Below are 19,017 nucleotides of genomic sequence, written 5' to 3' on the forward strand. Positions count from 1 at the left end.
CTTGTAAGATGGACCTTGAAGGATGGTTGTGAGATTTCATGGGGTGGAGATAAAAGAGAAAGGCATTCCAGGGACAGGAAACAATAGGAGCATGTATACAAAGATGACTTTACCAACTCCTGCCACCTTCTCTCCTCCCCCCCCCCCCCCACCAGGGCTATTACCTGAACCAGATTCTGTATATCCTATTTCTTCAAGGTATTCTTTCATTTCATTCTAACTCCTTCCCTCCTTCCACTCCTGTCCAATTTTTCCCATACCTTACTATCACAGAAGCATAGGGATTTGGCTAAGGAAAACAGTCAATGTAAAAGTAGTAATGGGATGAATCCAGCTATCCCAATGGAAAAAAGGCTATGGCCACAGCCAGTACAAGGATAGCTGGTATATTCATATAAATTGTCAGTTGACCATATTTCCCTTATCAACTTCATTTCCATAAATAATAAAAATTTTCCCAGGAAGGCTGATTGCTCACTCTTCCCTCTCACATAATCCATATTCCAATCAACTTGGATTACTAGGTATTCCTCAGTATCATCATGTACTCTCCTGCCTTTATTAATTCCTTCAAGCAGATCTGCCATGTCTGAAAAAGACTCCTACCTCATCTCCATCTATTACAGTCCTTCCCTTCCTTCAAGTCCCAACCTGGTCAGGCAAGATGTTCTCTAAGAAGTTTTCTTAGATCTTTCTAACTACAATTATCTCCTTAGATTTGAGGAAAATACTTTATCAGGATTTCTTTGTTGCTTTTATCCCAATCTATTATGTCACATTTATTTTAAGGGTATAACTTGTTCTCATTAATAGGACATAAATTTCTTGTGACCCCCAGCACTTCATATCATACCATACATTAAGAAGAAGCTTAATAAATGTACTATGGTAGGTTATCTTGGACATAAAAGTACTTACTGATCATCCCATTCAATCTCTTCATTTTATAGAAGAAACTGAAGTTTAAGAAGGTTCATTTAATTATCTGATCACCCAGGTCTTTCTGTATCAAGGTCAGCTTTCTTTGTGTGATTATTCCTCAAATACGTTGTGTTGAATAAGGTCAAAAATTATGTGTTGTGGACCGGAGGTGATAAGGCAGAGAGGAGGCAAGCATGAAAATATTCCAAAGGTTTCGTTGTGACAAAAGAGTTGCTGAATTTATGGTTTTGTGTTATAAACAAATTACCAATGAACATCTACTCTTTTGCCATGGGCTCTTACTAGCTTTCCACAAAATTACCTGGTTACATAGGTGCCCCAAAAGGGCATTTCTGTTTCAGAGTTTTTCTTTCTTTGGAAACATAAGGTGGGAGAATGCAAAACAAACTGGAGAAGACAACTATGCAATTCCATTATAGCCCACCCATTCTTCCCCTCCTCAACCCTTCCCTCTCAAACACTTCTCCTTGGATATGCAGAAATCTGGAAGCCCAAGAGTAGAACAGCTGCCCATAAAGTTCCTTGATTGGGTACAGGGTTGAGTACATCCAAAGTAATATGCACCAAAGCTCTCTCTTGACTACACTTTGGGGAAATCCATATTGTATAATCAGAATCTGCTCCCCAGGACTAAATCTCAGCATATTATTTACATGTTTACCTACGCCCTTATGTAGGGAGGATATATTTTGATGTAGCCCCACCTCTCCCTCTTTTTTCCCTCGCTAATGCAGCAGGGAAAGCTGGCTTTACTCAGGCTTTTACTTTTGTCCTTTTATTTCTTCTGCTTCAAGTGATTATTAATAAATCTTATAAAATATAAGACTTGGAGTTATTGGATATTAATTTACATCTTACAATGTTCGTGGTTTGTTTACAATCCTGCAAATTACTTGTAGAATAGATGTCAATGCCTATTTTTCACTTTTGTTGTTTCTTTTTATGCATGCCATTCTGCTTTATTTGGGGCATTAAGGTCTAATGGCTCAGGGTATGTGCTCTCCTATTTTGTTCTTGCACTTAGTTATTAATCTGCTACTGTTTTCGGTACTCCAAGTCAATATGCCATAGCTTATTGAGTAGACTATCTTGCAGGTGGGTCACTCTCTAGGATCAGAGAAGTGCTTAGAAGATCTAGGGAGGTGCTTGAGCCCCCTAGCCTGACAACAGAAGAACTCCAAATTCAGCCCCCCAACCCTGCCTTCCTTGGAACAACCTGCCTATCCCTGGTGATAACAGAGCATGATTATGCAAATAGCCAACTGGTAGTTACCCCACTTTCTTAAAAGATCTTATCAATAGGACCTATGGCAGTCACCATCACAGGAATCTATTTTGTTAGCAGCTGATGCAGGCTGCCTAGGGGAGAGTGCAGTCCAACCAAACACTGGGAAAAAAAAATGTCCCCAAAGAAAACCAGCTCATACAGTCAAGCCCAGTTCTAGATGAAGCCTTCTTTCCTTGGTGGCTAAAACAATCCCATCTCTCAAAGATGTACAGAGTGCTGACCTTTTTCTTCTCACACCTCCAATAACACATGTAAACATGTCAACAAAACCACATGTAAACAAAATTCTCAAAAGAACACAGTCAGGATCAGATACCACTTATATGGAAATAAGAATTCATTAAGTCTACAAAGAGATGCCAGTCTTTTGTGGCCAAATGAGAAATTGCCTCCTCTATGAAAATTCTACTCCACTGCCTCATCATGATATACATAAGACTCTCAGTTCTTAAAAGTTATTTTCCATCCTATAATCTGGAAAGCAAGACACCAAGTACCAGCTAGCTAACTAACTATGTATCTCTCACTCAAGGAGAAGCCTGACTAAACATGGAGATTTTCATCATGAAGTTGGCCACCAAACAAAGAGAAATATTTTGGCCATGGCAACTCATAAAACATGGAGTAATTGTAATCTGAATCAATAGAAGGTTTGTCCTACACAGACTAAAAAAAAAAAACAAAAATAAATAAATAAAACTGATTTTTTTTTGAAGTATTAAAGAAAAGAGTATTTTAGGACAATGTTTCCATGCTCTGTGACTCATCAATTTTCTGCTCTTCTAGTCTATCTTCTTTCCCTAAAATTAGTTTCTGAATCTGAAGTCGATGACCTTGTTTGTTTTAGAAATATTTTAATAACTATCTCAACATAATTATTTTCTTTTGTAGTGTTGTGTATTTTTATTTTATTATTTTAAAATATCATTCTGAGAAGGCCATACACTACACTAGATTGCCGAAGGTTAAGAACTGCTTTAAAGAGTATCATTTTCCCTTTTTTGAAAAAAAAAAGTGGGTTCTTTTCAATGTATTGTCTTTTTCAAGTGAACTAAGTAGACAAAAGAATACCTCTATATTGAGGACAGAAAGATCTGGAGGAATTGAATTACCCTCAAGGCCAAAGGGGGCCAAGTGAGGGTTACCAACAGTTGCAGTTCTGGGGTGAGATGCTGCCTTAGAGATCAAATAAAGAAAAGATCAGGTAGACCTCAGCCAGGGGTTCAACTTACTTCACATAAACATTGGTGAGCACTCTGATCCTTCCCAGAGAGGCAAACTTGACTCCTTTCACAGGATTCTAGCCACTACCAGTGTGAGATCAAGACCCTTCGAGGCTCATTTCATCCCTTAACCTTTTAGCTCCACTCTCCATAATTCCATCCATAGAATGAGATTTAGTTAAAAGTGGCATTTGTATATTTTTAGCTCCTAGATTAGAATTTAATTCTTTGGTTCATATTATCCTTCCTCATATTTTCTGACATATTGTTTTCATTCATTCATTATTTATTGAATGCCTATTATGTTCAAGGTATTGTGAGAAGTCCTATAAGGGAGGGATTAAAAAAATGTATAAATGCTGCTGTTCAAAAGCTTACAACCTAGTAGAAGAGAGGAGATGAGTACACAGGTAAACCAAATCCAAAGGAAAATGTAGTCAGTGCCATAAGTGCTATGAACCAGTTTCCCAAATCAAGTTGTAAAGAAACTTGGTGTTCTGCTCCAAGTGGAGAGAGATCCCCTAAGAAAAATTTATCGCCAGAGCTATTTTCTTTGTAAAAATATTAAATATAATATTGTATGTATGTGTGTATGCCTAGTCACTGTATCATTTCTTCAAATATAAAAATAGGCTTAATTTCCTCCATGTAGCTCAGGAATTGTCTATCCCTTAATTTTTTTAAGGCATTCCTTATCTTTAGACCCTTTGGTCATAGATTTATGTTATACAACTATTTCAAGTCCCCAAAAAAGCCAAATAAACTTAACAAATGCTTTTATTGACAATAAATGCCTCCAGAGACTAGAGAAAGCAAATGCTGTTTCTAATGGAGGTGACTCTGGAAAGCTTAACTGAAGAGATGTCATTGGATTTGGGTAAGGACAGGATTGCATAAATGGAGAAGCGAGGTGGGGAGCATTCCTTGTTAGAAAAAGGTGAAATAATCTTAAGTTCAGGGGGAAATGGTTTTTTTATTAAGCAATTAATGAACTGATCTAGTTAGAACTGAGGATTTTTGTACTGGAATAATATAGAGTAGGGCTAGAAAGATCAGAATTTGGATATTCTTCCTTTGGCAGTTAGCAGTTAATATAAATTTAATAATTTAAATTTAATAACAGTCACTACTGAAGTGTCTCTCCCATCTCAGAAGGATATGTAGGCCAATCTCAATGTCCTAAAATAGCCAGAGGTCCTTTGGCAGGCCCTTAAAGTGCTTTAAGGAGATTTATGAGTAAAGATTTGATGATCTTTCAAACATACATCTTCTAAAATGTAGTAACTCTAATCAATACAATGATCCATCACAACTCCAAAGGACTCATGATATAAAATGCTATCCACCTCCAAATAGAGGTGGTGGACTCAGAGTACAGATTGAAGCATATTATTTCCTTTGTGTGTCTAGTTTTATTTTGTTTTTTTACCAGAACATGGTTAATATGAAAATTTTGCATGAATGTGTGTATGTGTGTATAACAAGTGCCATATTTCTGACTTCCCCAATGGATGGGGAGGTGAGGAGGGAGAGGGAAAAATGAGAAACTGAAAATTAAAATGAAATTAAAATAAATAAATATAATGTCTTTAACTTCCTATTCTGTGGTCATTAGTATTCTGGGCATAAGCCTCTTCAAGCTGGCAGAACAAAAACGACCACTGAAGCCCAGAAGAAAAGGAAGGAAAAAGGTTCCAGCACAAAATCTGTCAGATGGAGATATCAAGCTCTTGATTAATGTCCTTAGAGCCTATGACATTCCAATACGAAAACCCATAGCCAGGTAAGAAAGAGCCACCAAGGTGGGACTGTCAGTTAAGGGCTGAATGGGACTTGAGAGCTCCTTTGTCCAATCTATCTGTGGAAAAAACTATCTCGTCTATGGCGTCCTGAACAAGGAGGCACCCAGACTCCACCTGAGGATCTGTGATGAGTGGGAGCCTGTGACTTACCAAGGACATCCGTTCCACTTCTGAATAGCCCTAATGGTTTTTCTTTGTACCAAGGAAGTTCTTCTTTGGGCCCACGTAAATTCTGTTTCTCTGAAACGTCCACCCAGGGCCAAGCAGAATAAGTCTAATCTCTCCTCTACCTTAAAAAAAGAAAAATGAACAATGGCTATTAGTGTTCTTTCCCTTTCCCCTAATGATCTGCTTTTATTAAATGCTTACTGTGGGACGGCCAGGTAACTCAGTGGATATAATTTCAATCCTGGAATCCAAAGAAGGTTCAAATTTGGTCTCAGACACTTTTTAGTGGTGTAACCCTGGGCAATTCACTTAATCTTATTTGCCAAAGCCTTTGCCATTCTGTCTCTTAGAGTTGTTACTAAGTCATAAAGTAGGTTTAAAAAAAAAAAGGATTAATACAGTATTGAATTAATGTATGTAATTGGATTAATTGTATGAATTTTTTATCACTAACATGATCACTTTTTACCCTAAAAGTATCATAGATTAATAGTGAAACCAAAAGGCATGTTTCTTAGAAAATATGTACTTCTTGATTCTGTTATTGAAGGCTCAAGACTATTTTTTAGAAGTCAATCCACTTTGCCTCAAATAAATAAATAAAAAAAAGCATAAATAAATCTATATTTACACATTTAAGTGTGACTACAATACTCCCAGATATCTGTAATCTCATCAATGATGGTATTTGGTTCTTTCCAGGCCAACTAGTTCTTTTCTCTGCACCATACATTGCTTCCTCATTTGTTGAGGGGAAGAGAATACACTACGGAACAAAGATAAAGTACAGCCAAATAAGATAATTTATGTAAAAGATCTGACTCATCTATTTTTTCCCAGAGTACTTGATCATAGAGTAAATAGTGATTATGTTCTGACTGACATATTCAATGAAGTTCAGATAGAAATGGTCCTTGGACAAATCAATAGCCTGCTGTTCTTTTAGAATTAATATTGAGTGGACTATTGCACAGGTGTAAAAATGATTGCTGCTGGTAATTACATAAAAGTGCTGACATATGAACTCCTTAAAGGTAGATAGGTAGAAAAAAAAGAAAAAAAAGGAAAAAAGATAGATAGGTAGAACAGTGTGGGTAGAACATTGGACCTAGAGTCAGGAAGATCTGAGGTCAAATCCAGACTCAAAGACTTAACAGCGGTGTGATCCCAGGCAAGTCACTTTACCCTGTTTGCCTCAGTTTCCTTATCTGTAAAATTAACTGGAGAAGGAAATGACAAACCATTCCAGTACCTTTGCCAAGAAAATCCCAAATGGGGTCCCAAAGAATCAGACACAATTGAAACAACTGAACAAGCACATATAAATTCCTGGTCAGGCTCGTCAAAGTTATCTTTGAGACAACACCTTGGAACAATGGAGATGATATATTGCGTCAGGATGAAATCAACCTGGCTTGGTTTCCCTTGAAGAGCTTTTCAGTTCACATATAATTTGGAGATTATTAATTTTCAATGCATCATCATCTATTGAAAACATTCTTAAATATTAAAAGTGGATGTTCTGTCCAGCAATTGTTGTTCATCTATATATTCCCATTAAATCTGCATTAGATTGTCCACTCCTGGGATATAGCTCATGTTGTTGTTTTTTTTAACCCATATCTTCTGTCTTAGAATCTATTCTATGTATTGGTTCCAAGGCAGAAGAGTGGTATGAGCTAGGTAATGAAGGTTAAGTGACTTTCCCAGAGTCACACAGCTAGGAAGTGTCTGAGACCAGATTTGAACCCAGGAACTCCCATCTCTCAACTTGGCTCTCAATATACTGGACCACCTAGCTGCCCTGCTCATGTTCTTTTAACATGTGGGGTCCACAAGTTGCTACCTTTTCTCTTGCCTTGTGACTCACCAAAATGCTTTTCTATTACTGCATTTATTTGATGAATTCCTTTATATCACTTCTTGGAGGCAATTCCTTTTTATAACATGCTCCAACCTGCTCATGCCAACCTTTCACCTTTCTCTTGTCTTTTGGGTGATAATCAGCTTAAATTCTTCCTTAAATGCTATGAAGATTCATTCATCCTTGGCCTCCTGTCACCTTTTTCTATCCTAGCAAACTCCAGAAGCCCTCCCGATCTTCAAGGCCTTTCAGTGAAACACTCGCAACTTCCCCATCAGCACAAAGTCCAACCCACACTGTGGAGAATGTGCTGAGTCAGGTAACAAAACAATTTCTGAAGTTCATTTTAAAAAAATATTTCATTCTAAAATTAAGTCTGAGAGGCAATACATCTTACTCCATATTTTCTTTTGTCCAATGCTTTTGCCTGAGACAAAAACCTTTGGATTAGTTATTATGGATTTGTTCTGTTTTTCTAATTTGTCCTCACTTTTAAGGTTTTAGTCCGACCTTTTGTAGAAGTTTCTTTTCAAAGAACTGTTTGCCGTACCACTACAGCTGAAGGTCCAAATCCTAGCTGGAATGAGGAACTTGAACTTCCATTTAGGTAAGAACAAATCCTATATTTTTTTCTCTCATAGTAGATATGTAAAAATGTTTGAGGACCTCTGAGATCATGCAACTCAACTCCCTCATGTTACAGAAAGAAGAAGCTGATCTAGAAAGATGAAATAGGTTTCCCCAAAGTCAGGCAGAGAACGAGTGCCAAAGCAAAAATAAGAAACAAGGTTTCTTGATTGTTAATCCACTATAGATCTTCAGGTCAATTGTGAAGAAAAGGGAAATGGCCATATCACTAGTGAAAAGTCTGAATTAGTGTGTGCATAATAGATATACTTTTAGGTTGATAAAATCCAAAATTAAAATATTCCCTCATCCTCCAGCCCAGTTTGTTTCCCCCCTTCCAAACTTTCCTATGCCTATTGAGGGTACCACCATTCTCCCAGTCTCCAAGGTCAACCATTTGGCCATTATGCCTGACTCCTCAGTCTCCTTCATTTCATTTATCCAATCAGCTTCCAAATCTGGTAGTTACTACCTTCACAATATCTCTCAAATCCATCCCCTTTTCTCTACTCCCAGAGCCAGCACTCTAGCAGTTCAGGCCCTCACTAACTCTCACCTAAGCTGTTACAATAGTTTTTTGTTTGATCTTCCTGCCTCAACTTTCTCTCCTCTCCAATCCATCCAGGATTAGTTGCTAAAGTAATTTTCTTAAAGTGCAGTAATAACCATATTACTCCCCGACTGGACAAATTCCAATGACTCCCTTCTTCCTTTGGGATCAAATATAAGCTCCTCTACTTCATTGTTAAAGTCCTTCATGACCTGACCTCAGCTTTTCCTATCCATCTATACATCATTCCTCTTCCCACACTCTGTATTCTAATCAAATCAATCCCTTTACTGTTCATCACAAACAATATCATATCTTATCTTCCACCTACAAGTCTTTGTACTGGCTACTCCCATGCTTAGAATGAATGTACTCTTACCTCTTCTCTGCTTCATACAAGCACATTTCCTTGAAAATTTGCCCACTTGGCACCTTTGCCATGAAGTCTTTCCTGATTCTGCCTTGCTGCTACTGCCCTTAGGTTTCCCTCTATAAAAAAAAATCATATTATATAATTTATTATCTAATGAGATAATAATTATAAAGCACTTAGCATAGTGCCTAGCACATAGTAAGCACTATAATAAATGTTAACTAATGTTATTATTTTACTATTATTTATTTATTTTGGAGCTATTTACTCACATCCTTGCTGGCTCTTCCAATCAAATGTAAGCTCCTAAAGGCAAAGATGCATCTTATTTATCTTTTCATCCCCAGTGACTAGCACATTCTGGGTGTTTAATAAATCATTGTGGATTGACTGACTTTCTTGTACCTAGAATGTGACAATTGCCTGAGGATCACTATGTCCTATTGCCAATCATACTTATCAACATGCAGAGACTTTTTAATAATGAATTTATTAAATGCTCTGAGCATAATCACAAAAACCAATGGGTCAAACAGTTTCAGTAACTTTTTATAGATTTTTGTCACAAGGCAGGGTGGATATAATTGGAATTTTACAAAGGGTAGAATAAGAGATTTACACATCAAAGAACATAGCAGAAAGGGATGATCTATATCAGGTAAAACAGGAAACTAGCCAGTAAACCCTGAAGCTCATAGCTTATATCTCAAGCTGGAATTTTCCAAACAGAGCAGGAATTAATCAGATAGCACTAAGGCTATAGTGGATGTCTCAGCTTAAGTAAGTAGATGTAATAAAGCTGAGCCAAAATTCTTTTACCATTAATCAGTTAATCATCTGATCTAAAGTTTGGTGTCTCAAATAAATTCAACATGTTCTAGCTTGCATTACAACCAGCCTTTTTATGTAAATGGTGGTTAAGGAAGCCAGTACAGAAAAAAAATTCTTATCACAAGCGAATAAAAATTTGTCACTTGTTTTCCACATATTGGTTGCATGCCCATAGGTACATAACAGCTTCTCAAAACCTCAGCTTCTCTATCTGTAAAATGAACAAAATTATATTTGTACTACCTATTTTGTTGTTATGAGGAAAATAGTCTATTTACAATATCTAGTATAAAGGAAGTTGATCAGAGGAGTCATGTTTTCCCCACCAATTTGACAAGCTTACAGGGTGCATACCTTTTAGTGGCATCAGGAAACTACATCTGTATAATCATATCCATCGGTACCTTGTTAAGAAGACAGGGGCTGGGTTCCAGGAACTTGGGCTACCCCCAAGCTGACTGGCCCACTGAAACTAAGGACAGTATTTTTCAAAGGTGAGCCAATGATCCTGCTCGATCTTTTTACCCTTTTCCTCTTTTAACTTTAGTCTTTCTTCCTCCAAGGACTCCCCTGAAACATCCCCACCCGTTACACTCATTTATTTTAAACTCTTACCTTCTGTCTTAGAATCAATACTGTGTATTGGTTCCAAGGCAGAAAGGTGGTTAGGACTAGGCAATGGGGATTTGTCCAGGGGGTCACAGAGCTGGAAAGCTGAGGTCAGATTTGAACCCAGGACCTCTCATCTTCAAGTCTGGCTTTCAATCCACTAAGCCATTTAGCTGCCCCCTCATTTATTCATTTTTATAATAATCTGATTGCATTTTCTTTTATAGGGCTCCCAACAGTGATTATAGCACAACCAGTATGCAATCAGTGAAGGATGATGTATTCATTAACATTTTTGATGAAGTACTCTTTGATATATTGGAGGTAAGCTCAAGGTTTTTGAAGGAAATGTCCATAGTATTGCTCATATTTTCTAGTGGTTGTAGGTACTGTTACCATGATCCTAACAATGGGTGAGTTCTGTCTGTGAATAACACTGTGAAAAAGTAGGGTCCGTGGTGCTAAATGAGCCTTTTCTGATTTGAGGATTAGAAAGAAAGGGGTTGTCAAATTTTGGTCATTTCTCTTCATGCTCACAAATTGCAGTCAAGGAATTCCTTTGCAGCTAAGAGTCAAGATCAAACTAAGCTCCAAAACCAAACAAAGTCATTGAGCTCAAAAGGGGCGAGAGTGAAACAGAAGCATTGTCAAAACCAAGAATTACAGCATCCAATGGGATACTAGTGAATGACAGGAGTTCAATCTAAATGTAGTATGGTAATGGGCAAGAAACAGGATATCAAATCAGACCAGAAATGATCTGAATTTTCCACAGAATTGGTCTTTAGGTCTATTGTGTGGATGTGGGTGTGTTTAATGCCAAGTCATATAGAGATGACCTTCAAATCTTCTTAATTCCTCTGAACTAAAGTAATACCAACCTCATTTTCTCCATGAGTCAATGCCAAAATCAAGTCAGTTTTCTAAAATCTTATTGGAAAGTATTCAACCTGCAATGTTTACCAGAATATTATTTCTAGATTATCTACACAGAGGCATGTTAATGAATTACCTAGGGTTTGGCAAAAACACACACAAACTTTATAAATATTTATTCTGACAGAATGGATTCCCTAGATAATTTTCAAGGATATTAGATGTGAATTGCCATTTAAAATTGTTTAAGTTCCACCAGGACAAAACCTGCCTCTTCTTATTCTTTGTATCCTCCAAAGCATTTAGTATAATTCCTGGCACATAGAAGCCATTCCAACATTTTTCAAATAATTGAATTTATGATTGGTTATTAACTTACTGCTACAATTTTTTAAACCTTTTCTAGGATGATCGGGAAAGAGGAAGGGGTATCCATACTCGTATTGAGAGACACTGGCTGGGATCTGTTCGAATTCCATTTAATACTTTATATCTTCAGGGCAGGGTAAGCATCTGAAATTTAGTGCTGAAAAGTTCACACTACAAAATTACATCAGATGTGTCAACAGTCTTGTCTAATTGGGTTACCTATGGTAATAAGGAATGTATGTGAGAAGTTTTAGAATTAATTAGAGTCAATCAACTTCTACCTCTCAAAATTGGGTAGTTGAGGGGGAATTGTTTTAGGCACTAAGATATAATATATGTGTAAACACTCTAAAAATCCCAAATTATAATGCAAATAGGTGATATTATAATAGTCATCAGTGCTCATTTTTGTCACATGTATGACTTCTAAAAAATATATCTTCCTTACTTCCCCAATGCTTAGCACAGTGTCTTACACATAGTAGGTACTTAATAAATATTTATTAACAGATTTTAGTAGTTGGCTACTGAAACAAGCTCTCTCTTTCCCTTTTTCTCTTCTTATTTCTATTTTTTCTAACAATTGAAAACATTGGTAGAGGATAAGAAAGTGCATTAGATTGAAAAATTGGCCAGAATAGTAAAAGTGAATGAATAACTAAGTTATTTAAAGTAATAACATTTAATAGAATGTTATGATATTCATTCAACAACATTTACTAAGTTAGTTTCAGAGCATTGCTAAATTCTGAGGAGATATAAAGTTTAGGTAAAGTATTTCCCCTCCCTCAAAGGACTTATTGTCTAAAAGAGAGATGATAAAGATACATGTAAATACATTTAGAGGTATAAAAATGAAATACTTTTTAGTAAGGAAAGTCCTTACTGCCATGAGGATCAGAAAAAGAGGCAGCATTTAAGGTTCACTTCAAAGGATAGGCAGCTAGGTTGTCCTGTGGATAAGTGTCAGGCCTGGAGTCAAGAAGAATAATCATCCTGAGTTCAAATCCATCCTCTGACATTTACTGTCTATCTGACCCTGGGCAAGTGCCTTAAGCCTGTTAGCCTCAGTTTCCTCATCTGTAAAATGGGCTGAAGAAGGAAATGGCAAACCACTCCAATATCTCTGCCAAGATAATCCTAAGTGGGGTTGTGAAGAGTTCAGACATGACTGAAAAAGACCAAACAATAATAAATTTAACAAAAATAAAAGGGAAAAGTAGGAAAAGACAAAATATATCTAAGAGCAATGACAGTCAAGGTCAATATACCAATACTGATCATCTAGAAAGGAGTAAAAAAAAACTGATAGAAATACAGTCAAGAAATATATACCTCAGCAGAGTTGGGGGATTTGCTTAAGAAAATCTGTTGGGTTAAATCTTTGGTAGCTTTAGTATTTCTCTCCTGAAATAGCTTTAATCCATTTAGTGCCCTTGATATCCTGAGAGGACATCTAGGCAACCTCAGGCCTAAACTTTAAGGGTGTAGCTAATCTCTACCAGTCAAAAAAAGAATTGCCTCTTTAACTCAATAGAGACTTGTCCTGAAGCAACACAACAGGAGAGGTGGGATGGAAGAGTTAATAGAGAATACCTTAGGCTTAAAAGAGAATAACTTTGTTGAGTATGTTGTAGAGGAAATTTATCAGACAGGGGGCTAGACTAGAAATGACCTTTAAGGTTCCTACCAACTTTGATTCTGTGAAAAACTAGTTTCTGGGACAACTAATTTGTCCCCTCTAGGCCCCAGTTCCATATCTGTAAAATTGGAAGGGCTGAACTAAATCATCTTTGAGGTCTAAAATTCTGTGATTCCCTAGTTTAGAACACAAACTTCAAATCTGATTACATTCAATGTCAAGGTGACAATTTTCCATCTCAATCAAAGCAATCATTCTCTCAGAAGTGACAATGGGTAGCTGTTTTTAGGGAATTAAATGCTTATCATAGGTGAGCTCTAAACTCACCAAGAGTAGCAATTTAATCCCTTTTTTCATGGATGTACAATGTAGACATTTAATAACCAGTTTATTATATTCTCAGTGCACAGTCCCATGGTAATGGACCATTAGTAGCATTTCAAAAAAGGCTTTAGTTACACCAGCAGGAAAGATAGAATTGGAATTTTACAGAGGACAAAGGGGAAGGTAAAGATGTACACATCAAAGAATCCATAACAGGAAGAAAAGATCTACATAAGGAAAAACAATAATTGAATAAGCAAAAACTAAGGGTTATAAAGTGGAATTCAGACAGAGCAGGAACTAACCAGATAGCAACCACTTTTAAAATTAGATGTCAGGTACAATGGTAGCTATACAAAAATTCTATTATGACACTTCCCTTTTACAAATTTAAAATCTGATGCTACTTACATGTTTCTGCTCCAGGTTTTGGAGCACAACATCTTTATAACCTAGGAAAAATATATCTTCAGAGAAGGGTTCAATTGAAACTGAAGGGCAATTGTCAAAATTGCCCTTCAAAAATTGTCAAAAGTTTGGTTTATCTCATTAGCCTTTCATATATGGAAGCCCATCAATAAAGATAAATATGTAAACTGGGTACATTTCACTTTTGTGAATTTCAGCTTCCCCAGAACACACACACTGGTTTATTTAGTACTATGTTAATAGTATTCATTGTAGCCATTATCATAGAAGAACTCAGCCAAATTCCGAATCATCAAGTTAGAAAGGGCCATTGATACTACTGAGTCCAATTCTCTCACTTTACAGATGGGAAAACTGAGGGCCAGAGAGAGTTCAGTGACTTGCACAATGTTAATATAGGCAAAAACATCAGTGGAGAAATCAGAACTCTGATCCTCTGACTTCCAGAACTAGAAAGGAAAGTAGATGCCATCTAGTTCAATGTACAGTTGTGGAAACTTAAGTTAGAGAAAGGGAAATGGCTTGCCCATTGTCACACCACTGAAATACTAGATCGAACCTCTTTGGTGCCTCATTAAACAGATTTTATGAGCTGAATCCTGTTGGTTGACTGATACTTTTGTACTTTCCATGAGATTTACTGCATTTTATTTTTCTTACAGATTGATGGCACCTTTAAAATAGATATTCCTCCAGTTCTCCTGGGGTATAGTAAGGAGAGAAACATAATTAATGAAAGGGGCTTTGATTCTTTCCGAAGTCTTAGTGAAGGCACCTACATTACACTTTTTATGACTATTGAACCTCACCTTGTACCTGGGGAGTCCGTTCGAGAAAAGGTAAATGGTTTGCAACTTTGCTAACATTTCAGTCATTAAAAAATTTGATCCTATACTCTGTGTGTTACAGATTGTGTTATTTTAGGCATACGAGCTCTCTTACAGAAATGTTTTTACATATCTTTTCTGGCTTGGCTCAATGACTTAATGCCTTTAGTGTTGGATTGAAAGTGACATATTTCTTTCTCTAGATCCACATGCTTAATTTATTGACAATCTTTCATAAGACCAGATGTCCTGATGAGGTCATCTTCCTGTGCCTTCAGGCAGGAACAGCCAATGAAAGAATGGGTTTAGATTTTCTTTCATTTTTGCTTGTTTATTCATTTTTAGAGACCTATAAACAAGATAATTTCGTTGTCTTCATTGGTAACTATTTTAACAATCTCTTCTGTGAAGAAGCTCCTCCCTCATGTTTCAATTTAACACTGTTTCCTTCTGTCTTGCCTTCAGTGAAGGTGGAAAAACCACTCATCACCTTCTATGAACATACCCAAGCTCAAATAGATTCTTATATTCACTTTTTGTACTTTACTAAATGGGTTAAGAAATACACGAAATCTCATAATGCTTTTTTAAAAATTCTATCCTTTATCAAATTTTAAGTCAATTTAATTAGTAGATATATTTATCATTGAAGAAAAGTGTTGTTCACTAGGAAACACTCTGGGTCATATCTGTTTCAAAATATTTTTAAAAGGGAAAATGTTTATACTTTTATATTTTTTTCTATATTTGTATATTAGAAATAATAGCCAAGTCAAAAAAGCAAGCATAATTATATAGATATTTGTTCTAAGAAAAAGGATGATATTCTTGCTATATCTATTTAAACAATTTAAGAACTTGTGATTTCAATGTGGGGGTCTTCCTCCACTAATGTAGGCCATAATCTCCCCATGACTCAGTAGACAGTCCTTTCAATCAATCAACAATCATTTATTAACTTTCTACTATATGCCGTATACGGTGCTAAGCATTGGGAGTACAAATATAAGCAAACAAGGTAGTCCCTACTGTTTTGAGCTTATATTCTCATGGGAGAAGGCAACATATAATCAGAAGTTGGAAAGCTTGGAGGGGTGGGTGGACAGAGTGCAAGAGAATACCCAGATTGGGGCAAGACTGCTGGTCAGGAGGTAGAACAATCTAGTAAGTAAGGAATAGGGTTAGAAGTGAAGTGGTTGGTGGAAAGGGGAAAAGGAAAGGGGGTTAAGGATATTAAATCTTCACATGGGTTTGCCAATGCATGTGAATATGGCTAAAAGAATTAAAATAACTCAAGATTCCTCCCATCCTTAATGGTATATGCTTTACAGATGTTGGACATCATTTTTCATTAATTTTAATTGTGTTCCAATGTCCTTTAAGCCTCTCACCTTAAAAAAAAAACACACAATTTTTTATATTCTTTCCTCCCCTTAAAAATTTTTTTTCCCCAATCCACTCATTTTTTTTTTGGTACCTCACTGCCCCAGTGTGGTCAGAGCAAGCATGAACGCTATGTATTTGGACTTGCCCACACACTGAAATTTCACAGAAATATTCTCATGCCTTCTGGTGAGACAGGCACAAAGGTCTTTTCAGCCAATCAACAATCATATGTTATCTTTCTATTATATCTCTCCTCATTTGTATCTCATTTGGTGAGAGCCACACATGGTATGGTTGTCATTCTACTCTAATAGATGGAGAGAGCAGGCATTTTTTTCTTAAATGATTTATTCAGGAAAAAATAAGTTCTTGCCATAAAACAGCCACAGAACAAAGCATGATGTAGGATCTGATGGCATTTTTCAATTTTGAGAACTTTGAGGAATGATGAATGGAGTATTGGTCTATCCTATTCACTCTATGAACCAAACAGACTTTTCTATACCATTTAAAAAGTAGTTCTTAATGGAACATTTTTAAACAAATAAGTGTAGAAGCTGAATGTCTTTCTCCATTTTAGCAGGTCCTCCGTTATATTACTTTGATAAGAGAAAATTAACATTTCCATTTTTAAACTTCATATTTCTGTTATTACACTGTTTTGCTTGTTATTTTTTCTCTTTCTTGCTTCTGATAGATGACTGACATGCTAAAGAAGGTAACAAATATTTCATTTTATAATAAACCAGTCAATATGTGTTTGCTGGTCTTGTAGTAGCAGCTGTCTCTTCTCTACTTTTGAAAGCTTTTAAGTCCTAGTTTATATGCTGAACCTCTTCTAGATGTACTCCACAGAGTCACAGAGAGGAAAGGACAGAGACGATTAACTGAGACTGACCATTCTATTGTAATACAGCTCTGATAGGTAGAAAGGTATTCTTTTTCCCTGATCAGAAACCTAAATTTTTCTCCTTTGCAACTTTCATCCATTGTTCCTTCCTCTCATATCCAAATGAACAATTTAAATTAAATTATTAACATGACATCCCTTTTAAGACAACTGTTGTTTTCCCTGAAGTTTCTCTTCTCAAAGCTAAACCATCCACAGAAATGGTCTCTGACATGAATGAAGTAGGCTCAAAGCCAGTCATGAACCAACCTAGGTCTCCTCCATAATTTAACATCTTTAAGTTATGGAGCTCAGAGCTGAAGGCAATACTTCAGATGGAGTCTAGATAGGATTTTCTGGTCCGAAATACTGCCTGAGGTCACACTAGCTTTCTCTCTTCTGTATCATTCAACTGACTCATATTTAGAATGTAATGTTCTAAATTTCCAAATCTACTCAGATAAACTGTCTAGCCATGCTGTCCCTATCATGTGTTTGTGAAACCTACTGTAAGACTTTACACTTATCCCTTTAGGGTTCATTTTATTACAATTGGTCAATGTTTTTGCTTATCTTTATGGATCCTGACTCTGTCCTACAACCAATTAGTAGGTCCTCCTATTTTTGTTGTTGTCTGCATATTTGATAAGCGTGCAACCTACGTTTTTATGCAAGTCAGGGTGGGGGGATGCTAAATAGAACATTGCTGATCACAAACCTCTTGAGACTTTCTTCCAAGTTGGCATCAAACAATTGATGATTACTTTTTGGGTCTAGCCACTCAACTCGTTCTGAATCTATCTAATTATATCATCATCTACCTTACATATCTCTATCTAGTCTGCAACAGGAGTGTCAAAAACATAGCCTGAAGGTCACAAGCAGCCCAAAAAAGAAAGAAAGAAAGAAAGAAAGGAAGGAAGGAAGGAAGGAAGGAAGGAAGGAAGGAAGGAAGGAAGGAAGGAAGGAAGGAAGGAAGGAAGGAAGGAAGGAAGGAAGGAAGGAAGGAAGGAAGGAAGGAAGGAAGGAAGGAAGGAAGGAAGGAAGAAACCCCAAGTCTGAATCGGATTAAAACGTAATTGGGAAATGTTTTTAAAGATCAATTAAAAATACAGTAACAGATAGTGCTCATTTGTAGTTCTCTAAGTAAATACACAGCCCATGGGGATTTTTTTCTACTTGATTTACACACCACTAGTCTACATGATTACTGAGAGATTTTCTCAAATGTTATGCTAAAACCTAAGTGAACTATTTCTACCATATTGCTTGGAGCTGCTATTGTCAAAAGAAGAAACAAAATTAGTCTAACATTCTTGATCTTAATGAATCCATTCTGGTTCTTTATTCTTATCACTTTATAAATATTCACTGAACATAACATGTTCCTGATAATAGGTTCTAGAATTTTGCCAAGAACTTAAGTCAAGCTTTATTGTAAAATAGAAACAAAATATGTCTTTCTCTAGGTCTGTAGCTTCTCTCTCTGTGTATGAAAGCCACAGTAATTAAAAGATCACCGACAGTGGCATAGTAATCAAATTCACCAATTGGGACATAATTCATTTGAGCCTGGTAATTTGAACAAGCACCTACGTAGCATGGTAGATAGGGTACTGGGCAGGGAGTGGATTTGGATGAAGTCAATAAAGATGTATTTATCAGAATGGAAGATGGCATTATTCTAAGAAGGATAGTTAACACATTGTTTGATGATTATCAATTTAAAAGACTGTGATAGGGGCAGCTGGGTAGCTCAGTGGATTGAGAGTCAGGCCTAGAGACTGGAGGTCCTAGGTTCAAATCTGGCCTCAGACACTTCCTAGCTGTGTGACCCTGGGCAGGTCACTTGACCCCCATTGCCTAGCTCTTACCACTCTTCTGCCTTGGAACCAATACACAGTCCCGGAAGGTAAGGGTTTTAAAAAATAAAAGACTGTGATAGGTTGGAAGAAAAGGTCAAACCCAACAATATCAATTATAATAAAGTTAAATATA

At 36.5% G+C, this 19,017-nt stretch overlaps 1 protein-coding gene and 1 long non-coding RNA gene across 4 annotated transcripts in view; one reads left to right on the top strand and one right to left on the bottom strand.

Moving 5' to 3' along the window:
- Positions 1-19,017, top strand: part of CC2D2A (coiled-coil and C2 domain containing 2A) — a 144,654-nt gene that overhangs the window by 102,005 nt on the left and 23,632 nt on the right. For both annotated transcript variants that reach the window (XM_007496714.3, XM_007496716.3), the window contains 6 exons: positions 5,069-5,236; positions 7,501-7,606; positions 7,785-7,894; positions 10,505-10,601; positions 11,560-11,658; positions 14,580-14,756. In XM_007496714.3, the coding sequence (XP_007496776.2) occupies positions 5,069-5,236; positions 7,501-7,606; positions 7,785-7,894; positions 10,505-10,601; positions 11,560-11,658; positions 14,580-14,756 (757 nt within the window). The remainder of the gene's footprint in view (positions 1-5,068; positions 5,237-7,500; positions 7,607-7,784; positions 7,895-10,504; positions 10,602-11,559; positions 11,659-14,579; positions 14,757-19,017) is intronic.
- Positions 1-19,017, bottom strand: part of LOC130455041 (uncharacterized) — a 40,183-nt gene that overhangs the window by 11,522 nt on the left and 9,644 nt on the right. For both annotated transcript variants that reach the window (XR_008912833.1, XR_008912834.1), the window contains exons 2-3: positions 8,844-8,953; positions 5,406-5,545 (exon numbers count right to left, since the gene is read on the bottom strand). This is a non-coding gene — a long non-coding RNA (uncharacterized LOC130455041). The remainder of the gene's footprint in view (positions 1-5,405; positions 5,546-8,843; positions 8,954-19,017) is intronic.

The sequence above is a fragment of the Monodelphis domestica genome, chromosome 6, assembly GCF_027887165.1.
Source record: "Monodelphis domestica isolate mMonDom1 chromosome 6, mMonDom1.pri, whole genome shotgun sequence".
Classification (NCBI taxonomy): Eukaryota; Metazoa; Chordata; class Mammalia; order Didelphimorphia; family Didelphidae; genus Monodelphis; species Monodelphis domestica.